Here is a 22686-nt window from a genome sequence, read left to right on the forward strand (position 1 = left end):
AAGGAAATGGTTTAGACACTTAAAGAATGAAGTATGTTGTAGTGTAGTCTCTTCTGCTTAAGTTTCATGGGACTGTTAATATATAGAGCAACCAAAGGCATGATTGGTATGTCAGATTCAAGTTGAGACAGATCGTTGCCCTAAAGAATTTATAACATATAAAGGGGATATAAGAGGAAACTGATAAAATATGGGCCTTTTTTTCTTTACCTTAAATTGCTTTTTTTAAACTTTTGCTTTTTTTGTTTTTCTTGATTTTTGATTTTTTTTAATTATTTGCCTATCATTTGTTTCACATTTTGACACATTAAAGTTTTATATTTTTGCTTTTAAATCATTAATGCATTAATAGTCAAAGTGGCTCAATAGTCAAATAGCGAGGGAACTGGTAAGATTTTCTTTTCAGACAAACACCTACATGCAAGTTGTCCGGGTGAAAAGACATCTGTTTCAGTTCCTTGATCATCAAACACCACTCATCCAAACATAATAGACAAATTAGGAGTGAATTGAATAAAGTATTATAAAAAAACCCACATCACAAACTAACATTGAAGTAGTGAATTGTAAATGCCTGGAATCAATTCTCTAACTTGCTTGAAATATATGAATTTTCCCAAAATCACATCAGTGTGCGATAACATGTAATGGTGACACAATCCTCCTGAATAGAGTGACCTGAAAAGAAATTGAGATTACATTTTTCTTTACCATTATATCTTGTTTCTTTTTGTGGATGACGGATATCAGGTGAGGTAAGCTATTAATTGATGTGGGTGTCAAAGGTTACTTTTTCATAGAAAATCACAAGGAAGGAATAACTTGGACTGCACAAAAATTGTGGCTGCTGCTGCTAATATCAGATTACTATAAGCAGACATTTAGAGGTAAATAAGCTTGGCTTGGTAAGAGTTACAAGCTTTTGAAAACCTATGCTTTAAGACGTTCCATAATGACTGCATGATTACACGGTAACTTCTTTTTGTACTGCATTCATCCACTTCTGCCATTAAAATTAACTTAGAGTGTAGAATGTATTACTGGGCTATAGCCTCACCTGTTGCATAAATCAGCACTGATTTTACAAGCTGAAGACTGCCCTAATATATGTTCCACTTAAATACCTCTCATTGAAGACTAGAACTAGGCAGCTTCCTAGATGTTTGGGAAATGGCATATACTTATTGATGGCATTGTTAGAATGTTGACCAAGGTTTGTGTATAACCTTTAGATGACAGAACAGCTAGAGGGGTGCTTTTAAGGTTTTAATATACAGCTCCAGTCAACATATATGTAATTTAATAAATTCAGAAGTTACTTGAAAAGAGACACTTCTTGAAATGGGTATATTTTGTATACAGGCAGTCCCCGACTTACGTGGATCCGACTTACGTCGGATCCCTAGATACGAACGGGGTGAGGCAACTCCCGCACATGCGCAGCAGCATTCCCGGGGCTCGCTCACCTGGGTCCTAGGATCCTCCTCCTCCTCGGGCCGGCTCCGACTGGGGTCCCGCAGAGCTGCCGGGCAGAGGAAAAGTGCCTCCCCACGCCCGCTGCCCCACCCCACCCCCCTGCCAGCAACAGGCTGCCCCCTCCCCTGAGCAACAGGCTGCCGAACAGACAAAAGCAGCCTCTCTGCCCCTCCTCCCCTCTATACATGCCGGGCTCCCGGAGCGCAGCAGCGTCCCCGGGGCTCGCTCACCTGGGTCCTAGAATCCACCTCCTCCTCCTCTTCTGCCGGCTCCAACTGGTCTCTGCCTGCAGCAGCTGGCCACAGGGACAGGGATCCCGCAGAGCTGCCGGGCAGAGGAAAAGTGCCTCCCCACGCCCGCTGCCCCCCCCCCCCCCCGCGGCCTCGCATCCTGCACGCCTCCCCCCTCCCCCCCTGCCAGCAACAGGCTGCCCCCTCCCCTGAGCAACAGGCTGCAGAACAGCAGACAAAAGCAGCCTCTCCGCCCCTCCTCCCCCTATACATGCTGGGCTCCCTGGGCAAACAAAGACTCCACCAAAACAAACAAAGTGCTGGCCTCATTGTGTTAGCAAAAAAAGGACCCTCCTCCTAGAACCCTGGGTGGTGTGTGGAAATAAAGCTATTAGCTCAAAGCATGGTGCAGAGCTGTTTGGTATTTGATGAGTTACTCCTTTAGTCCTGAGTTTGTCACAGGGACAGAAATAGATTGAAATCTTCTGAACAGGGGAACAGACAGCAAAACAAACATTAGAGGGGAGTTAACCTTTCCCTATGCTATCCAAAACTAAAAAAAATGTTTGGCTAGAGTTTCCCCTACAATATGTACCAGTTAAGAACAAACCTACAGTCCCTATCTTGTACGTAACCCGGGGACTGCCTGTATATTGTATGATAACTTTTTCAAACCTTTCTTATGAAGTTTGCTTTTTAGCCATTAAGTGACTAAAACAGGTCAGCCAGATCTTTTCTTGGCAGTTCTAAAACTATTGTACTTTTTTACTCCTAGGAATGCCAGAACCTCCTCAGCAGATACGCAAATGTGAATCTGGAATTAGTGACTCGAATCATCCGAGACGGAGGGCCCTGGGAAGATCCAGTATTACAAGCTGTTCTTAAAGCAAAGCCTGTATCTCAGGAGTTAGGTACTTGAATTAATATACATACATTTTTAAAAGACTTTAAGACATACATGTTTAAGTATTTTGAGATACTTTTGCATATTGGTGCTATACTAACCGAGAAAGTATGGTATCAGTGGTACTTGTGTTATACTTTTTGATATAATGTACTTGATGTTCTATATAGTAGATACTAATTATAAAAAATTGTTCACTGTTTGCTCACCCTGTGGGAAATGAGCTAGTTTCTTTGATGTATGTTGATGTCAGATTTATTAATTGAAGTAATTACATATAATATTAGTAGAGCCAGCTATTTACCTGTCAACTCTAGAGTTGGAGAAGAGGGACAAGCTTTTCATTCCATTTCTATGAAGACAAGACATCAATAAAATTGACATACTTATCGTTTTATTAAAAAAATGGATTTGAAGTGATGTGAAAAGTTTCCACCTCTACTCTTAAACTATATTTAACAAGTTACATTTTAAGAAGTCTTTCATCTCCTGGGGAATGTGGTCTACTAGCAGTGGTCTATGGCCTTTTTTGCCTCTTGCTTACTAGTTCAAAAGTATCAGAGGGGTAGCTGTGTTAGTCTGAATCTGCAAAAGCGGCGAGGAGTCCTGTAGCACCTTATAGACTAACTGAAGTGTAGTCTATAAGGTGCCACAGGACTCCTCGCTGCTAGTTCAAAAGTGGCTCAGTATGATAGACTGAAGGATGTCACCATTTTTCTATAGTTCACTAGAAATTGAACTACCCCCTCAAACATAGATACAGAACGAAGTAGAGACAGTTTAGAAAGATAATGAGGTACACAAGTCAAAGCTTCTCCACATCTGTGGACAAAAGGACTGGGTTCTTCAGAGGTGTCAATAGTGTATCTTTCATTATAGGTAAACTTGTATGAAAACAGATTGATGGAGTAGGGTGGAAATGTCATTGGACAGTCTTGTATCACACTGCAAGTTCGATCAGGATTTCTGGTTGAAGTGATCTGGTTGTAAATGAAATAATAGAAGTCCAAAGGAATCTGGCTTTTTATAGTATCAGCAGGATGCTGTGAGGGGGCAGAAAGCTCTAATACATCACATATAACACTTCAGTTTTGGACACTTCAGGCTGCCTGATGTAAATTCTTGGTCTTCAAGAAAAGCTCAGTCCTTTCCCGTTAAGAGCTATCTCTTTTATTTGCTTGAATAGTATCCAGCACCTCAGACAGTTAGCTATTATATTTAAGTTTTCACCAGCATGTTTTCCTGGTACCAGGTTGTTGATCTCTCACAGGATAAAATTAGCTGTAGCCTTTAAATGATTCTTTTACTTAAGAAGACTGCAGGCTGGATCTTCATTCCTTCCTGTTGCTAAGTATTTTAGTGTGTTTTTTCTACTGGATTTCTGTCACCCATCTATCTTTGAGGTGGTAGCATGTGCTTATGCTGTTTACTTTAGGGAAATATCTCCTTGTTTAAAAAAAGAAAAAATATTTTATTGCTACTTAAATTTGGCTGCCTCTCAAGCCCAAATCTTCTGGAGACAGCTTTCCATGAGCATTCAAAGATTCTTGAGTCTCTAGCGTGAGCAATTCAGTACTGCAAAAATATTTGTTCTATATTTATCTCAGCAAGCTGGAAATCTTGATTTTAATAATCTATTAAAGTCCTGCTTTGAATTTGTATTTTCCCAAAGAGGTTGATGATTTTTTTTTTCATTTGGCGATGGTTAAAACATATTTGCAGGGCTCGCCAAACCGCGGTGAGCCCTGCTCGCCAAACCGCGCTGTCCGGCGATCTGCGCATGCACAGATGGCCCAAACCCGGCTCTTCCGGGTTGTAATCTACTTGCCATGGGCGAGTAGATTGCATTATTTGTCGAGCCCTGCATATCTGTAACTAAATATAGCCCTTCACACTAAATGTACATCTTTTTGCTAACCAGGAGAATTTTAGTTAAATAATTAGTTACCTTAATTTATCACTTTTTCAGATGCCTAATTTTTGCAGCTTTTTCTTGTTACAGAATGGCAAGTCATTTATTTTTTATTTACTAAATTAACTTTTTTCTAGTGGTTTATATTAAGCTCCTGTTGGAAATTCAAGTTCAATTTAAAAATGGAGAGAAACAATACTAATATTTTTATGAAATAAAGGTATTAGATAAATATTACAAAGTTGATCAAACATTATTTGCATTTCAAACTGACATATTAATCAAAGGCAATATTATTTCTAGTTAATGAACTGATTGTTTCTGGTCATCATGTCCATCAAGATTTTAGAATCTAGTGATCTCACCAACACCTAAATTTTATTTATAGGTCTGAAAAGTAAAACAAACTTTCTTGCATTTTCAACTCCCATTTGGTCATTGTGCTCTCCACCACCTCCTCTCGTGAGGCAACCCTAGTTCTCTCTACCTTCCCCGGGCCACTATGGAAGGCCGGGCTGTGGCCGCACCAGCCTTGGGTCCCTTCTCGCTCTCCTGCCACTTCAGCTTAGGCCCACATTCTCCCTTCTCTCCCTGCTATATCAGTCAGGCCTCTTCTCTCCCTCACCTCCCCCCACCCCCCCGCCACACCAGCCCAGACGCTTTCTCTCCCTCTCCCCCACCCAATCCTACCCTCTTGTTGTGCACATGCCAGACCTGGCTCTAACCTTAGCAGCAAGGGAGGCATAGGTCCTATGGGTGCCTGCCTGCCCCGCATGGGGCACAGTGAGGCGCAGATGGTGCTGTGTGCACGAGGGGCTCTGGGGCACTGCATCCTGCTGAGATGGGGAAAGCAGCAGTGTGAAGTGAAGGACCACTGTCGTGACCTCTCCCCCATGCAGTCCTGCCTGCATTGCTCACTGCTCCAGCCCTGCCTGCAGAGCCCAGGGCTGCCTGGCTGCCCACCAGAAACGGAAGGGAGGGAGCAGACAGGTTGATGCGGAGGCTCCCCAGGGTGGCTTGGGGGTATTCTGGTAACTGCAGTAAGTGCAGCCACTGGGTAGGGAGTGAATCTCCATGTGGCAGTTGGACTCCGGGCGGTCGGGCACCATGCTCCGGCTTCCCAAGAGCCTGGCAATGGGGAAGCCCCCAAGAGCCCGCTGCTAGCACACAAGCCCAGTTGGGAGCCCCGCTCCTAGCACCTGTCTCCGGGTTGCTGTCCTGAGCACTGTAACTTCCCCCGCCCTTGGACTGTCATGGCTGTGATGTGGGGTCTGCTGGCTGCTGTGCCATGCTTCTTGGCATTGAAAGCCCTGTGGGGTGGGGGTGGAGGTGGAGGAAGGAGAGTAGAGGTTTGGTTTAATATAGCAATTCCAAATAGCAAGGGGAAACAGCAAGGTCGGGCTTGTGCTAGGAGAGGGGGGAGGAGGTGGAACGCAGAGTGATGTGGTGATGTCACTCTGTCGTCCTGCAGGAACAGAGTTTTTTAAATATATATAGAGGAAAAAACTTTCATGGAAGCAATAGCATCAGTCAATTAGGAAACAAATAGTAACTAATATATCAATCTGAGCAGACCAATTTCCTAGTAGTGTCCACATGTGACATGTTGTGGAAGTGGTGTATATAGACAAATCGTGCCAAAGGAATGAGGATTTCCTCTGGAAATGAGGTGCAGCAACACGAGTCTGCAGTACAATAAAAGAAAATATATTTTAAATACAGTTTTGGTGGTACCTCAAGCCAATTACATTACAAAATATAAATAGACCAAATTGGAATAAATATTAGAGAAATTGTGATGAAAGGGAGATTTTATTCATATATGATGGACTTGTCTTGATACTTGAGACTATGGGAGTACAGTGGGTAACTATCATAACTTGTTGGATATTAGTTGCCAAATGGTCCTTTGATAATGCTCCTTGGTCTTCCAAGTGGGAATGGTCTCAAACAAGAACATGAAGAATTAATCTCTCCTGCTAGTAGCTGCTTAGCTATGGGTAGCCTCTCATGGACAAAGAAAAATAGCTCAACTATTTCAGAATGATTCAAAAAATGAGAGCTTGTGGTTATGGAAAAATAACACACCAATTATGTACCCAATAAAAATAGGCCGGGGAGAGGTAGATACTTAGATATTTGGTTACCTATTTGTCAGTAATTTGTACATTCACGTGCCCATTACCCTCCAAACATCACCACATCGCAATCCAGGTTTTTTTATATAAACATTTAATAGACATACCTGTATATAGACAAATTGCTCAATTTAATACATTTGAAATGCCATGGTTATTGTAATGATGCTATTAAATGGAAAAATCTGATGGCTATATTCCAGCATGGTTGGTTTTTGTAAAAGAAAACTCAATTCTTACAATGATTGTTTTGTTTCCGATGTTTACCTGGCAAGGATTTGTAAACTTGTTAACTCTCTAAATACATAGTTTAAAAAAAACAGCAATATTTTCAGATAGCCATGCAGGAGGGCAAGCTATAGAAAAAGGTATAGTTTTCTTTTTTAACTGAAGAAGTACTTGCTTGGAAACTGAGAAAAGTGAGTATCCAAAGCAGCCTTCCATTAATTGCAGAAGTGAAAATTAGAAGGGGCAGAGATTATCTGATATAAAAGCTTTCTGCTGCCAGGCTTTAATTTTTATAATCAGAACATCCAGTAAATTCAGTCAAGATTATGTGTAGTCTTCTCTGGACTAGAATAGTTGCTTTATTTTTTTTAAGCTTTCTTAAATTAACAGTATGTGTGTTCAAATGCTATGCCTGTAATTAGAAAATATTTGTTGCTTTGGAGGTTAGATCAGCAGCATGTGTATTGTTGCCTGTGAAGGTAGTGTCCTTTATGCTAGAGAGGAGAGGAAAGGGGGAGGGGGAATGGAGTGATTGCTGAAAAGCACTCAGAAGTGACTTGGATCAGCACCCATGTAGGTGAGAACGAGCAGTCAAGGGTTCTTACTGTAAAATTGAACTCTACGCTTTTGGATGCTGGAGCATGGTGATCCATGACTATATCATCTGGAAAAGGAAACTCAGTAAATAGCTGAAATAGTACTGTAGACTTTCCATTCCTTACTCAGTGAAAATGGGTAATGTACAGTATATTATACTTACAAGTCTGACATGAGCAGAGGTAGGAGGTAAATATGAAATCACATAACTTGTCAGGGTCTCTTCCCTGCATGTAAAATAGATGGTTGAAGATTGGATTGCCTTTCATACAGATTTATCATTACACAAGTAGTTCCATCATCCATTTTTAATTTAATGGAAATACTAGTGATTTTGGTTCTAGTGGCAGGCTGCAATAGCTTGTAGTTCATGATTGAATTGTGCCTTCCATTCAAATCCTTCCCACTCCTTTTTTCAGTTCCTCATAACTTCCTCATTTAGGGACCTCAGGTTGGTTAGTTGGTTTGTTTTTTTAAAATGAGGTTGAATCAGTTTTACTTGCATTACATAACCTTATGTCATACAACTATGTGCACTAAGTAATTTACTTGATTTTTATGATAAACTATTTGTGTATTTTGATAGTGCCTAAGAATCCCTCTAAAATCAGCCTTATTGTTCAAGACCTGTAACAAACGTATTTCATGCCCCGGAGTACTCACAATGTAGGTGAAGACCATGTGCAACATAAGCTCTTCAAACTAGAAGTATCGCTCTAGGATATTTTTTAGTGTGAAATGAGACTTAAATTTTTGAAGTTGAAATAATCTGTTAATGTAGACTTAATGATCTAAAATCTGCTACATTGCAAGTGTTTCTTTTTTAAATTTTTGTCAACACATGTAAGGGTTTTTTCCTATTTCAAGTTAAAAAAATTAAATGTACAATCTTCAGATTGAAAATTAGTATTCAAAGAGGCAGATTTATTAAAGGCAGTTGTGGGTGGGACGGTTGAATTTTTGCGGTGTTTTGCATTTTAAGTTCCTAAAAATCTTTAGAAATCTGTGCTGAGGTTTCTACTGGAACTTTAGTTGGGTTGTGTTGCATATAATGTAGTATTCTAGTGCAGTTTTCCTTGTTGAAAGTAAATTGTAACACACTCTTTGTAATTTAATGCACCTTTAAGGCTGAGATTAATTTAATCTAAACTCTGAGCATCATTTGTACATATGTGAAGGAATGAGACTTAATTGTGGCTTGATATTAATGGGAGAACTATGTTGACTAAACTCTGAGGTTATCCTATATTTCCAAATAGGAATGCATTTTGACAGTAGAGCTGGGCTGATGTCGTTGGTTAGCTTTGGAATTGCCATGTGATTTGTTACATCTGGTGTCCACAGCATAACATTGTAGATTAAAAGCTATGGCATTACTGGTGTGTGGTGTATGTGTGTTTTTTGTTGTTGATGATTGTTGTTTTATTGGAATGTATTTTTTGGGATCATTGAGCTTCAAGAGTTCTGGAAGTTTCTAGCTTTTATTTAAATGCATTTCTCTATCATTAGAATTTCAGCTGTAAAACATTTCCACCCCATGGCTTATTTATTGCAAGAGCCTAATGTAGGCCAGATTTTTTTTTAAAGAGTCAGAGCTGTAGTTTCCTGTCTTTCCAAGCAGGTAAAACACACTTAGGTTAAAAAGTAAAATACACAGTATATGAACTGAAGCTAAATTATATTTGAATATCTTCTCAATTCCCTGTTTTCCCATTTCTGTGGATAACAGGAACATCTAGATTTGTTACCTGTTTTAAAGAGTGGCCTGGAAGGAAGATATAGCCTCAAACTTCATGGCTATTTGGGATGAGGTAGAAAGTCTGAGTAAAGTTAACCCATAATTGCCTATTGCAAGGTTTTAGAATGTTATTAAAGCTAATATTAAAAGCTTACATAACACATAGGCTAAGAAGAGTGTCAGTGCATCTTGATATATGCTTAAATTTTCCACAAATACAAAGTTTGTTTTAAGTCATAAGATACATATAATACATAACCAGCAATAACCGAAATGTAGGGAACTTAATTTTACAATGCAGTTTAGATATTGGCATTCAAATATTTGGGTACATCACTCATAAAAAGTTATACAGTGGATTGCAGAAAACAAATATATCCACGAATGAAGACTGTCCCTCAGTAATTGAGAATTTAAGGCAGGTTGTCCATTGGAAAAGAGGTCACCTACAAGTTCTTCTGAAGCATCTGGTGTTAGTCACTGTTGGAGAGAGGATACTTTAAGACCAGTAGGCCTGGTCTACACTAGACCTGGAAGGTTGGGTTAAGGTACACAACTCCAGCTTCATAAAATATGTTGCTGGAGTCAGTTTACCTTAAGCTGAGCTTGGTGCCATCTTCACAGATGAAGGTCTACACTTCCCTTACCTGTCATGACTGCGAGGAATACCGGCACCAACCAAAACTACCGTCAGTAGATGGTTTAGCGGGTTTTAACGAGTATGCCAGAAAATTGATCTGCATGGCTAGTGAAGACATGACCCTAGTCAGGTCAGCATAGTAATTCCTTGGATTCCAAACAGAAGGCTACAGAACATGGTGCTTCTATGGTTGGTTTTGTTTTCAGACAGTATTTTATACAACTTTGTTGATAAGGTCCTATAAATTTGTTTGTAATTTAAATATTTTTATGAGGACTTGAGATTCTAATTGCTGCTTAATTTTTCTTTTCCATACAGTTAACAAATATTTAAGCTCTGAAAATCCACTATTCTTTGAACTACGTGCCAGATATCTTATTGCCTGTGAACGCATCCCAGAGGCAATGGCTCTTATCAAATCTTGCATAAATCATCCAGAAATCAGTAAAGATTTGTATTTCCATCAAGCTTTTTTCACCTGTCTTTATATGTCTCCAGTAGAAGACCAGCTATTCCAGGAGGTACTGTGTGTCAGTGTACATTCTTATACCTCTGACAATTTATTATGCTCTTATCCTATATAGTTATGAGAAACATATACAATTTTTTATTTATAGTACAAATAAATGTTAGAACAGCAGGTGACTTGACCGTTATCCACTAAAATTTATTTTCTGAGGACTAAAGTCTGCCCTCTATTCTGAATGTACAACTCCTAAAAACTTCACTGGTTGTTAACATTTACCCAAAGGCAGCATTTTCTCAAAGTATCCTCAAAATAACAGATTCAGAGTAGAATAGCTGTTATAAAACAGGGCTACTGTAGAGGTTAATTTTAGATTACTTTCAGTTCAATTCTTTGTGCCTTGTCCAGTTTCTTTTAAAAGGTGGGGGATTTTTTGTTTTTGCTGCAATGTGAAATGGCACTATATAGTTCAATATGTTTCTCCTTTTAATATTGATAGTACATGTACAAATTTGTGCATTTTATGTTTAGTTTGTCAAAATCAAGATAAGACTTTTAGGCTTCCAGAGCTGTATGCAACACAGTGCCTGGAAAGAATAGGTTTTATATATATAAACCCCTAAATCCTGTTGAAAACTTTACCTTAAATATCTGATAATGTCTAACAGATTTGTGTTAGATGACTATCTGTGGAAGAACATGAGTAATTGCCTCATAATCCCTATTGATAGCAATTCCTGGATATTTCAATGACTGCTTTAGCTTACCGAGGTCTGATCAATTTTGTGTATTAGCAGATTATCTAAACTGTTCTTATTTTAATTGCATAGCATTTACTGAGGACTGACTGCAAGAGTGGAATTGAGATCATCTGCAACACTGAAAAAGAAGGGAAGACTACCTTTGCCTTACAGCTGTGTGAATCGTTCCTGGTCCCACAGCTCCAAAATGGGGACATGTATTGTATCTGGTAAATACTTTTTCTGGTGAAGCAGCATAGAAAATAAAGGGTTATTGGCACAATGGGAATAAAGTGTTAACTTGAAGATGCAACTAAACTTTAAAACTGGAATTGTCACTCTTCTGACTTCTCTATTATGCATGCTATGCATATCTAGCCCCTCTGTGTAGTTATTCATGGGAGGCAGTCCTTGTAGTGGGTGCAAAAAGTTGAAATGAATTATGAACCTGAAATTATTTTTTGGTGTCCAAACAAAGATAAAATGTCAACTTTACCAACAATTCATGATTACAAATGAATATTTTGGTCTGTTTGGTTTTTTAGATCTGTTTTTAAGAAATAAAATATTTGCTGGAATCAGCCCCTATGGCTCTTGTAAATTTGGCAGCAGGAATTATTTACCTTAAGATTTTTTTAAATGTTATGTATAGTTGATCTTTGGGTTAGACACTGTACATAGGCAGCTTTCAAAACTATACGTTATCCTCATTCACTCATGAATTCAGGGTCAGAATTGTTAAATCGCAGCAAAGGTGCTTGATGCTTTATCATATTCTTCAGAATTGCAACATGTTTTTTTACCATTTTCTGCTGCTTCAGCATTCCTATCCATAAGTCGCTTCTGAATTTTGGAAGGTTCTGGGGCATATAATTGCTATGCTATTTATGAAATGCATAGCCGTCTTCACTACATACACATGAATTATTCTTCACTGTTCAAAAGTTAAGTGATCATGGACAACATTTCAGTGTCATTTTCAGAAGGCTGGAGACAATAAAGTTCAAGATTAAGTACCCCGAGTCTCAGCTTTTCTCCAAGGCCACTGGAATGCCTTGATAGCTTGTCACGTGTAGCAAGAATTCACCCCTCCCCCTCCAAATCAGAATCCAGTGCACTATTGATCTAGCAAAGAGGATTTGCCATGGCCAACGCACATATTTAAGAACAATAATGCAGATGTTGGGCAGATGGTCACATACTTATTGTCAGTGTCTGTGACACATCCACCTGAAGCAAGCTCACTGAGATTTCTGAAAGCAAACCACTCACTTATATAGCCACCAGCCTAAGCTGCAGTTAAAGCACAAAGTCTACTGATGCAAATTGTAGCTCATATAGATGTATCCTACCTGAAATAAAAACATTCACATATAGGTGTTGTACACAAAGCTGCATTTACTCTCTCCAGGAACAACTGCATATACCGTAAAATCTTGAGTATAATGCGCACCTATGTATAATGCGCATCTGCCTTTTAAAGGTCAAAATTCTTGAATAAACTAAACTCATATCTATAATGCGCACCCCCATTATACTCGAGATTTTAAGATATGCATAGGAAGAAAGGGACTTGCGCCTGCCGCCGAACCCCTTGCCCAGCTGCGTTCATGCCTGCCGTGGGGTCCCCTTGCCCAGATGAGCTTGTGCATGCTGAGCTCTCAGCTGCCGGGGGGGGGGGGGGGGGGAGGGGGGGAGGGAGGAGATCTCCCCCACCCAGCTGTCCGCGCTCCGAGCTCGCGCCTGTTGGGGGAGCCTCCCCTGCCCAGCTTCTCCCCCCTTCCCCCCCCCCCCCAAGTTTGTGCCTGCCGAGGGTGAGTATAAAACTTTTAAAAAAAAACTCCTATGGATAATGTGCACCATGACTTTGACATTAAAAAAAATGGGAAAAAAGTGCGCTGTATACTCACAACTTTACGGTAGATGTTATGGAAGAGAGGGCAGTCTTTGATACGCTAAAGGGCCTTAGGAGACCTGGTATAGCAAGATAATCCTGATTCAAACAAAGCACCAGGATATTGACATAAAAAGCTTAACAGAACATGATCACACCGTCTGGGTCTGTGATTTGGTTGTTCACAGACACTTCTGTGTTAAAGCAGTGTGGCAGAGTCAGGCCAGAGGGCTGTTAGAGTGGGAGAAAGGCAGCCCAAAAGATAAAAGGCCTGCTAAATAGAAATGGAGGGATTAGAAACAGCTGGTAGGGAGCTTGCCCAGGCAAATTGAGCCCATCTGACTCCACTTTCAGGCCTTCCATAGGCCTGTAAAAGCCTCCCCAGTTGGAAGGTGGGGAGGAGAGTGAGAGGATGTAAGGAGAGGTAGAGGGGGGAGAGAGAGTAAGCCATAACAGCTTTTAGAGCAGGAATAGCAAGGGAGGGAGTCCTGGAAGAAGTGGCTGGGTTTCCTATCTCAGAAACCAGCTGCAAGCCCCAACTCCTGGGGAATGGGGCAAGCTGCCAACTCAGCTAGTGGCCTGGGAAAGAGGAGCCCTTGCCACAGTGAGTATTTAACTGAGGAGTCAATAGGCAGCCTGGCTCAGTTGCAGCTTGTGCCAGGTGTGAGAACAAACCCCGCTTCAGCTCTGCAATTTATAAGGCAGTAGGAGCCAGACACAGCAGACTGACCAGGAGGCACCATGGAGATGTTGCTGGGCTGAATTGGCTTTTAAGACTGCTTCCCCTAGAATTGGCTCCCCGCCACTGTCTCTGATACAGAGGCAGCAAAGTGGGGGAATACGAATAGTCGACTTGACTACCCAATAAGCATAGGCTTATCAGGTAGTCAACTACTCCTTTACATCCCTCGTTTCTCATGGTCACTTGCTTAGCATGAAAAATTGCAGTTGATGTTTTTATCTGATCTGCTGTTGATATTTGATTCCGAGGTAGTTAGTTGGCATCTTTTGTGTTCTTGTATGTGCACTGGAAATAGGTCACATTTGCCTTTCTTTTTAACATGGGTAGCAAAGGGCTTAGATGATGGTGATAACTGGTTACTTCCGGCCGAACGTCTGGCCACATTTGATCAGTGAATCAGGGAAGCTCTGCATCATATCCTGTGTTTACCTTCATTGTCAGTCTGGCACCCAAGAAGAGAGGATTAGAAGCTAGGAATAAAACGTTTGAGAAGAATTCAAGTAGTTTAATTTCAGAAGTTACCTACCTGCTTAGTCTAAATCCTGTTCGCTTGTAGTTAGACATAAGTTCCTAAGTGGCTAAATGACTTGACTATGGGACTTAGGCTCCTGAGTCATTTAGGTGCATTTGAACATTTTACCTTCAGGGTTTATAAATGTCTGGAGGCTTCTGGTTAAGGAGTATTATTCTTGGTATTCATAGGAGTTTTTAGGGAAAAAGTTTTAAGTTTGTGCTAAAATGCTCATATGAATACTTGTTCCTGCACAAGCTATTCATCTTTCTTCTCCCTCTTCCCTTAATGTTTGTGAAAAATTGAAATAGCTGTTAGAACACACAGAAGATAACTGCTTTCTCTCTCTTAGTGCGCTCTCAAACTTTACAAGTGGCTTGATATATTTGTGAGGGTATCATGATCTTGGCAGAGCTGAACATGAATGGTTTATCCATCTTTAGTCCTTAAGGCAGTTTTTCCCTGTGAAGTTTTATGCACAGAAGCACTGTTCCAATAAAGTAGCTACTATCAGGTCAGGCTCTCTTTTTGGCTGCCTTCATGTATTATACAAAGATTGTTAAACTAAGTGGAGGGGGGGGGGGAGTGCATGTAGTTGATAGGATTAACCAGTAAACCCAGGCTTATTGGTTAATCGTGTAATCAACTGCACGTTGACATCCCTAGTCGAGACACCTCAAGTGATCTTACAGTTCTAGCATAGTTGGTTAATCCTGGCAATGTTTTTCTTGGCTTAGTGAGGCTCTCCTTCACAAGCTTGACATCCAAAGCTTTCTAGATGTACATCTGGCACAGATTAAAGGCTTTAGAAAGTCAAACCTGTTGTTGTTGTTGATAGTAATTCGTTACATTCTTGTGGAATTCAATAGAAAAAAATCCAGATGGCTTGATGGCATTTCATTGTTGATTTGGCAGCACTACAACTTGGTCATGACAGGGCTCATTTCACACCAGGGTGAGTTTCAACAAATCTTGGCTTTAGACTTAATACATGAGATTTGAAAGAGAGTTGAGAGAAATGATTTCAATTATTGACTAAGTGTTGTTGCTTAGGTTTGTTCTGGAAATATAAAACATCTTTCTGAGATATAGATGCGATATAGATGCCTTCTACTTCATTTTTAGAGTTCTTTCTTTTACATTGAATCTATGATATCTTGCATCTGTCATGGAGTCTAGGATGTTAACATGTACTCATGTGCACAATTAACCGATAAGCCTGGGTTCATGTGTTAACCTGCAGTTACAAGCACCCCTTCTCACCCTTGACCCCTGCTGCCTCTTTATCAGAGACAGCTGGAGGGGGGAAGGTGGGAGCTGGTGTGTGGGGAGCCAAATCCCTTGAAGCCACCCCCCCCCCCCCCCCCACACACACACAGCCTGCTGCCTCCCACAGAGGCTGTCTGAGGCTGAAGGAAGGGGGGTGGGAGGGGAGAAAGTGAGCTGGAGCTCAAGGGGAGCTGGCTTGAAAATTGTCTCTCATTCAAGTGGGGTTCCTGTGGGTGCTCCATTCAGTTTTTGGTCCTTGTGCTAGCCATCAGAGATTTTTGCCTAGCAGTGCCTTCATGTGTCCAACTGCAGTCTCGTGCTGTTTTCATCTGTTGATTGCGTGCACAGTGTGAGTGTCTCTTAGTTCCTTTTCTACCATCCTTGCCAGAAGACTGTGTCATGGTAGTGCTTTCCTTTCTGACTGAAAAGATAAAAATAGTGTAGTTTTATTACTAGTTTGTCATTTTATACTTAGTGTTCATTAGTTCTTCTTAGTTTAAAAATAAATGTTTCCCCAGTTTTTCCCCTTTTATTATTTCTCCAAGTTTTTTAACTCTATAAGTTGTCCTGTTCAAAATGCCAGACTCTCCTGGTTACAAAAAAATGTGACTTTCATGGACTCAATGCCTGCAGCACATGGGCATGCATCCTGCATAAAATGTCTTGGCAAAGGCTATGTGGTGCAGAAATGCCCACGCTGCCAGAACATGAAGACTGGAGCCAGAAAAGACTGAGAAATGAGACTTAAGAACCTCTTATAGGAAAAATCCCTTCAACCACTGAACTGGCGAAGCAGTTAACACCTCGTAAGAGGGCTAATTCATCACCGTCAAGAGTCTTCGGTCTGTTCCAGGCCTCTCCGGCACCGTCTAAGTCTTCCACGTCCAGGGCCGCCTGTTTGCCAGTGCCATCTACTTGGCAGCACTGTGCATAAGAAAAGATAGCACCTACGAAGAGAGAGGAGTTGGAGCCAAAGAGGAAGTCTAGCTCCTCTGCACTGACTGCTGCCGCTTCTCCATCGGCACCAACAATTTGACATGTCACCGCCCCCGGCGCTGACAGGCACCTTGACACCAAGCGAAAATTTCGGTTCCCAACAGTTGAAACCGAAGCACGCTCCGGTACTGGAGCCGAAGAAGGCTTCTCATAAAATGAATAACACACAGCACTGAGCACCACAGTCCCATATATCCTCTCTACCGTGCAGAGCACACCTTCACCTTCTCCTAGAATCTGCCAACCGAGTCCACCAACAATGTTCAGAACGTATATCTTACTCCTCTACACCATTGGCACCGAGCACTGGCCACAGCACTGGACAGGAGAGCAGGTTCTCCTTGTAGCTCTCCTCCCCAAAGGGCTCAGTGACTTCATAGTGTTCCACTCGGCACCAACCGTCGCACCACCCGCTGCAATACCTGTGGCTTAATCATCCTTGGCCTTACCCAACTCATCAGTTCCAACTCCAGTGGCCCCCTTGGGAACCATGGAACCAATATTGTGCCCATTCCTCCCACTGTCATTGTTCATGCGAGACGGCAGTATCTACACCAGCTCATATAGCATTGTGTTTTCCAGCCACCTCTGCACACTCACCATCTCGTCCTCCACACTCACCTTCTGCAACAACCCAAACTGAGCCAGTGGATGAAGATGACGACCTACCTCACTCAGACAGCTCTTCCCGGGTTCCCCAATCTTTCTCTTTTCCAGATGAGGCGGTCTTCCCCTTGTCATCCTCTCCACCTGTTGACGACCTGAAGCAATTTCAGGACATATTCAAGCACATTGCTCAATCTCAGGACATTGCACTGCAGGAAGTACAGAAAAATAACACAAAGTGCTCAAGATACTCCAAGCAGTGACATTCTCTAAAGTAGTGTTACCCATCAACCAGGCTGTTATGGAAACATCAGAGGCATGGTGGCAAACATTAGCCTCCTATCCCCACTACTAAGAGCAGATAGAAAATATTTGTCCCAGCTAAGGGCATGGATTTTCTCTTCACGTTGCCATCCAAATTCATTGGTCGCAGACTCCATCCATCACAGATCTAGATTGTCTCAGTACAAGGCCATGTCTCAGCAGAAGATGCACAAGCGGTTGCATATCTTTGGCCGGAAAGTCTACCCTTCTATCGCTCTCCAGTTCCAGATATCAAATTACACTGCTCTCCTGGCTAACTGTTCCACACTAACCGTCAGACTAGACTGTACTAGACTACAGGAGCTCCTGCAAGACCTTCCTGAGCAAAAGGCCCTAGCTCTAGTCCATAATGAAAGAGGGCCAATCAATAGCACAAAAAGCACTTCAGGCATCTATGGACGTGGCTGACACAGTAGCCAGGGCTACAGTGACTGCGGTAGTCATGCACAGGGCTTCGTGGCTGCAATTTTCTGGAGTCCCAAGCGAGTTGCAGATGAAGGTGGAAGACCTCTCCTTTAATAGGAACCAACTGTTGGCTGCCAAAGTGGACAAAGTCCTCCAGTCAATAAAGGATTCCCACACAACACTGCAAACCTTAGGCATGTACGCCCCACTTAATAGAAGGCACAGGTATACACCATACCAGAAACCAAGAGATACTAACAGACACAGCAGCAAAGACCATATAACAGACCGAAATAACGCTCCAGCAAACGGAGGGCGCAACACAACCAGTCCTTCAACAACCAATCCACTACGACCAGACAGCAAATTTGAAGATGTGGTTGAGGGTCTGAGCGACTATCCCACTGATCCAGTGCATACCACCCCTATTTTCCATCACTGACTGAAACCCTTTAGTCATCAATGGGTTCTCATCACTACAGACAAGTGGGTCCTCAAGATCATCAATACTGGATCATCAATCCCCTTCCCTCTTCAGAGACACCTCTCATGAGCCCCTTCTACGAGCAAAGATATAAAAATTACTCCTCTTAGGGGCAGTAGAGCTAGTCCCTCCCAGAATTTCAAGGAAGAGGGTTTTACTTCAGCTACATCTTAACCACCAAGAAAACGGGGTTGGAGACCCATTTTAGATCTCAGGAAGCTCAACAAGTTCATATGCAACAAGTTCAAAATGGTGACTCTGGGAACTATTATGCCTGCACTGGATGAGGGGGACTAGTTCTCAGTCCTCTACCTTCAGGGTGCATATTTTCATATAATACTTCCTGCACACAGGAGGCTTCTCTGATATATGGTAGGCAAAGACCACTACAGTATCAAGTCCTTCCTTTTAGACTTTCCACGGTCCATAGGTATTTTCCAAAACTCTGGCTGTCATATTTCCCCTACCTCAGTGACTGCTTAATCAAGTATTCTTCAAACACTAATCATGCCCAATACCACTGAGGACTGCTTCTCTCGCCTGGGTCTACTCGTTAATGTTCAGAAACCCACCCTAGAGCCGACCCAGAAGATAAAGTTTATTGGGGCATTCCTGTATGCTGTGACTGCTAGAGCCTACTTTCCACTACATCAGTTCCAGACATTGTGACCTTACCAACAGAGTCATACATGCCCACTTCACAGCTACACTCATAAGCCTTCAGCTCTTAGGACATATGGCAGCTACTACATTGGTTGTCTCCCTTGCAATGTTACACATGAGCTGCCTACACACTTAGCTCGCATCTGTTTACATTCCCAGCTGACACAGCCTTGCAAAACGACTTACACTTCCTCCACTAGTCCTCCAATTTCTCAAATGGTGGACCTACCCGTGCAACTTCCTCACGGGTGTACCATTCCATCACCCAGATCCATCAGTGGTCGTCACAACCGATGCATCCACTACTAGGTTGGGGTGCCCATTTCGACTCAGTGTCACTCCAGGGCAGAAAGTCATGATCAGAGATGCAGCTTCACAGCAACTTCCTGGAACTCAGAGCCATCCACAGTTCATGTGCACACTTCCTTCCCCTCATCCAGGGCAGAACTGTGTGTTTCCTTACAAACAGCACACCCTCTGTTTTACACAAACCAGCAGGGAGGTGCCTGATCACGCTCTCTAATGTGAAGAAGCAGTCGGGTTCTGGAACTGATGCCTGAAGAACGACAATGCCAACGTACATGTACGTACCAGGCCGACAGAACATCACTAAGCAGCCATTTCTTGGAACATCACAAGTGGGAGCTCAGCTTAGTGTCATCTTCCCAGTCTTCCAACAATGGGTGTTCCTGATCATCAGGGCTCAACAAATAATACAATCTACTCACCTGTGGCGAGTAGATTGCAACCCGGAAGAGCTGGGTTTGGGCGATCGGCGAGCCCTGCCGATCATAGACTTATTCGTGACAGCAGCCACCCACAAATGCCGCCTCCTTTTGCTCCTGAGCAGGTCGAGGCAAGAGATCAGAGAGGGATGCCTTCACCATACCCTGGATATCTCTCCTTTTGTATGCCTTTCCACTGACTCTCTGGGGTAATCAACAAGAGTCACATAGACCGAGCCACAGTGATTCTAATAGTGCCCTGCTTGCCAAGATAACCATGGTTTCTTTACCTAAACCACCTATCAATCATTCCCTCGATTCTCCTACCCATTGGTCCCCACTTACTGACTCAACATCAAGGCAAAACTCTCCACTCGAATCTGGGGGCCCTCAAACTCAGTTCTTCATGGTTACAAAATGAAGAACTTACCTGCTCAGAGTAAAGCAAATCCTCCTAAATAGTCAGTGTTCCTCTACGAAGTATACCTATCAAAACAAATGGAGATGATTTCAAGAGTTGTGCTGCCATCATCAATTGCAGCCAAACACTGCTCCAATTCCTACCATACTGGAATATCTCATGGACCTTAGCAATGATGGCACCTCTATCACCTCCATTCACTTCCACCTGTCTGCTGTCACAGCCTTCTATGAACCAGTGGATGTCCTCTTGCTCTTTGCGCATCCTATCACAAAGCACTTCCTAGGGGGTTTAGAAAGATGGGTCCAAATTTGTGCCTGCCAGTGCCACCTTGGGATTTAAACCTTGTGCTTGGCATACTGCAAGACCACCCTTTGAGCCACAAGCTGCTGCCTTCACCACAACACCAAGCTATGAAAGTGGCCTTCATAGTGACAATAGCCTCTGCAAGAAGGGTAAGTGAAATTACAGCCCTGATGACTCATCATCTGTATACAGTAAACTTCTGATAATCCGGCACCTTTAGGACCCAGGGGGTGCCGGACTATCAGAAGGGGGCTATGAGGGGTCTGGGGTGGGGTGGGGGGATGCCACCCCAGACGCCTCATAGACCCCCCCCCTTCCGATAGTCTGGCTCTGACCAGCAGGTGACTCCAGGAAGCCCGAGGTAGAGCTGCTCTGCCCCCGGCTTCCTGGAGTCAGCTGCTGGTCATTTTCAGCAGCGACTACATCAGGACACCTGGGGCAGAGCAGCTGGAGTGCTGCCAGGGTTGGTCCCTCCGCGCCGAGGAGCGGCGCTACTGGACCAACCCGGCAGCACCCCAGCTGCTCTGCCCCAGGTGTCCCCAAGTCAGCTGCTGCTGAAACTGATCAGCAGCTGATTCCAGGAAGCCCAGAGCAGATTCCTGGAGTCAGCCGCTGGTCAGTTTCAGCAGCAGCTGAATCGGGGACAGCTGGGGTGCTGTCGGGCTGGTCCCGCAGCCCCGAGGGGCAGCGCTATGGGACCTACCCGACAGCCACCCAGCTGCTCTGCCCCTGGCTTCCCCAATTCAGCCGCTGGTCAGTTTTAGCAGCGGCTGAATTGAGGAAGCCGGGGGCAAAGCAGCTCCAATGGTCCGGCTGCCTGGAGCACTTCCGGGATCCTGATGGTGCCGGACCAACGGAGTTTTACTGTAGTATTTTTGCTGCGGATAAACTCACCCTTAGACCTCACCCCAGGTTCCTTCCTAAAGTTATCAGACTTCCATCTCAATGAGCCCATCTACCTCTCCACCTATTTTCTAAAACCTCACAGCTCCTTGAGGGAAGTGATGCTGCATACTTTGGATGCTAGATGGGCCCTTGCGTTCTACAGAGATAGGACCAAGGAATTCCGATAATAGGACAGACTTTTTGTTTCTATATCCAGCCGCCACAGGGAAACAGCCTGCGCAGTGCGTCTCCAAGTGGACTGCCAGTTGCATATACTCTTCCTACCATCTTCATAGGAGGGAACCACAGCACGCTCCACTTGTGCGGTGGCCACGTCAACTGCTTTCCTGCATAATGTACCCCTCGCAGATATATGTAGTGCAGAGACATGGTCTTCCTTTTACACCTTTGCACAACATTATGCTCTGCAGCATAATCCCTACCACATGTTAACTGATGTGGTCCTTGCCTCCTCTTATAACGGCGAGCAGTGGGTACTGCTAGCTAGTCACCTGAGCGGAGCACCCAGAGGGACACCACTCAAAGGAGAAGTTATTCATCCTGTGCAGTAATGATGGTTCTTGGAGATGTGTATCCCTGTGGTTGCTCCGCTACCCTCCCTTCCTCCACTTTGCATTGGAGTCACTTAAACAGTTTCCATTAGAAAAGGCATGGAGGGACACTCATGCCATGCGTGCAGTCAATGGATGAAAACCACATGAGATGGCAGCTGCACGTGCACGACATGTGAAGGCACTGCTAGGCAAAAATCTCCCCTCGCTGGCATGAGGATGCACCGAGACTTGAGTGGCACACCCACAAGGATATATATCTCCAAGAACCATTATTACTGTGCAGGGTGAGTAACTTCTCCACGAGAACTGGCTCCCTCCAGCACCCCAGTATATAAATGTGTAACTGCTGAAAATTAAATATATTTTAACATCCCTAATAGTCACAGTAGTGACTCCATAGTTAAAGATAGAAGAAATTGTTTTATTTCCTGATGCCCCTGTCTTCTACCACTGCCTACTGGTCTGTAAATTGTAAATCTACGTTCCCGTTAGATGTTCACTGAACTGTGCACTTACATAGTTCAGACCAGAGAACAAAAATATCATTTCCTTCTGCATGAGATTCCACTCCCTGGCACGCAACTGTGGGATGGATAAGATCAAAGACTTCAAGTTGCATGTAAAGGCAAGAGACATTTTTCCCTATTCGTACTGAACATGCAGACCAGACTTCTCATAACATGCATCTCAACAAATGGCCGGTTATTGCTATGCACCTGATATAGGTTAAATAGGCTAGTACAAAAGACAAGGTAGATCATCTTCTGTTGGTGATAGAGAAGGTTTTGAAAGATTGTGTGTGTCACAACAG

General features: G+C 43.0%; 1 protein-coding gene across 3 annotated transcripts in view; it reads left to right on the forward strand.

The window, feature by feature from the left end:
- Nucleotides 1-22686, forward strand: part of ZNF654 (zinc finger protein 654) — a 63569-nt gene that overhangs the window by 27507 nt on the left and 13376 nt on the right. For 2 of the 3 annotated variants that reach the window (XM_075908689.2, XM_089773153.1), the window contains 3 exons: nt 2482-2617; nt 10182-10384; nt 11160-11299. In XM_075908689.2, the coding sequence (XP_075764804.1) occupies nt 2482-2617; nt 10182-10384; nt 11160-11299 (479 nt within the window). The remainder of the gene's footprint in view (nt 1-2481; nt 2618-10181; nt 10385-11159; nt 11300-22686) is intronic. The other variant, XM_075908696.2, reaches the window with a different exon arrangement.

This window comes from Pelodiscus sinensis, chromosome 1 (genome assembly GCF_052426305.1).
Source record: "Pelodiscus sinensis isolate ZL-2025 chromosome 1, ASM5242630v1, whole genome shotgun sequence".
Taxonomy (NCBI): domain Eukaryota; kingdom Metazoa; phylum Chordata; order Testudines; family Trionychidae; genus Pelodiscus; species Pelodiscus sinensis.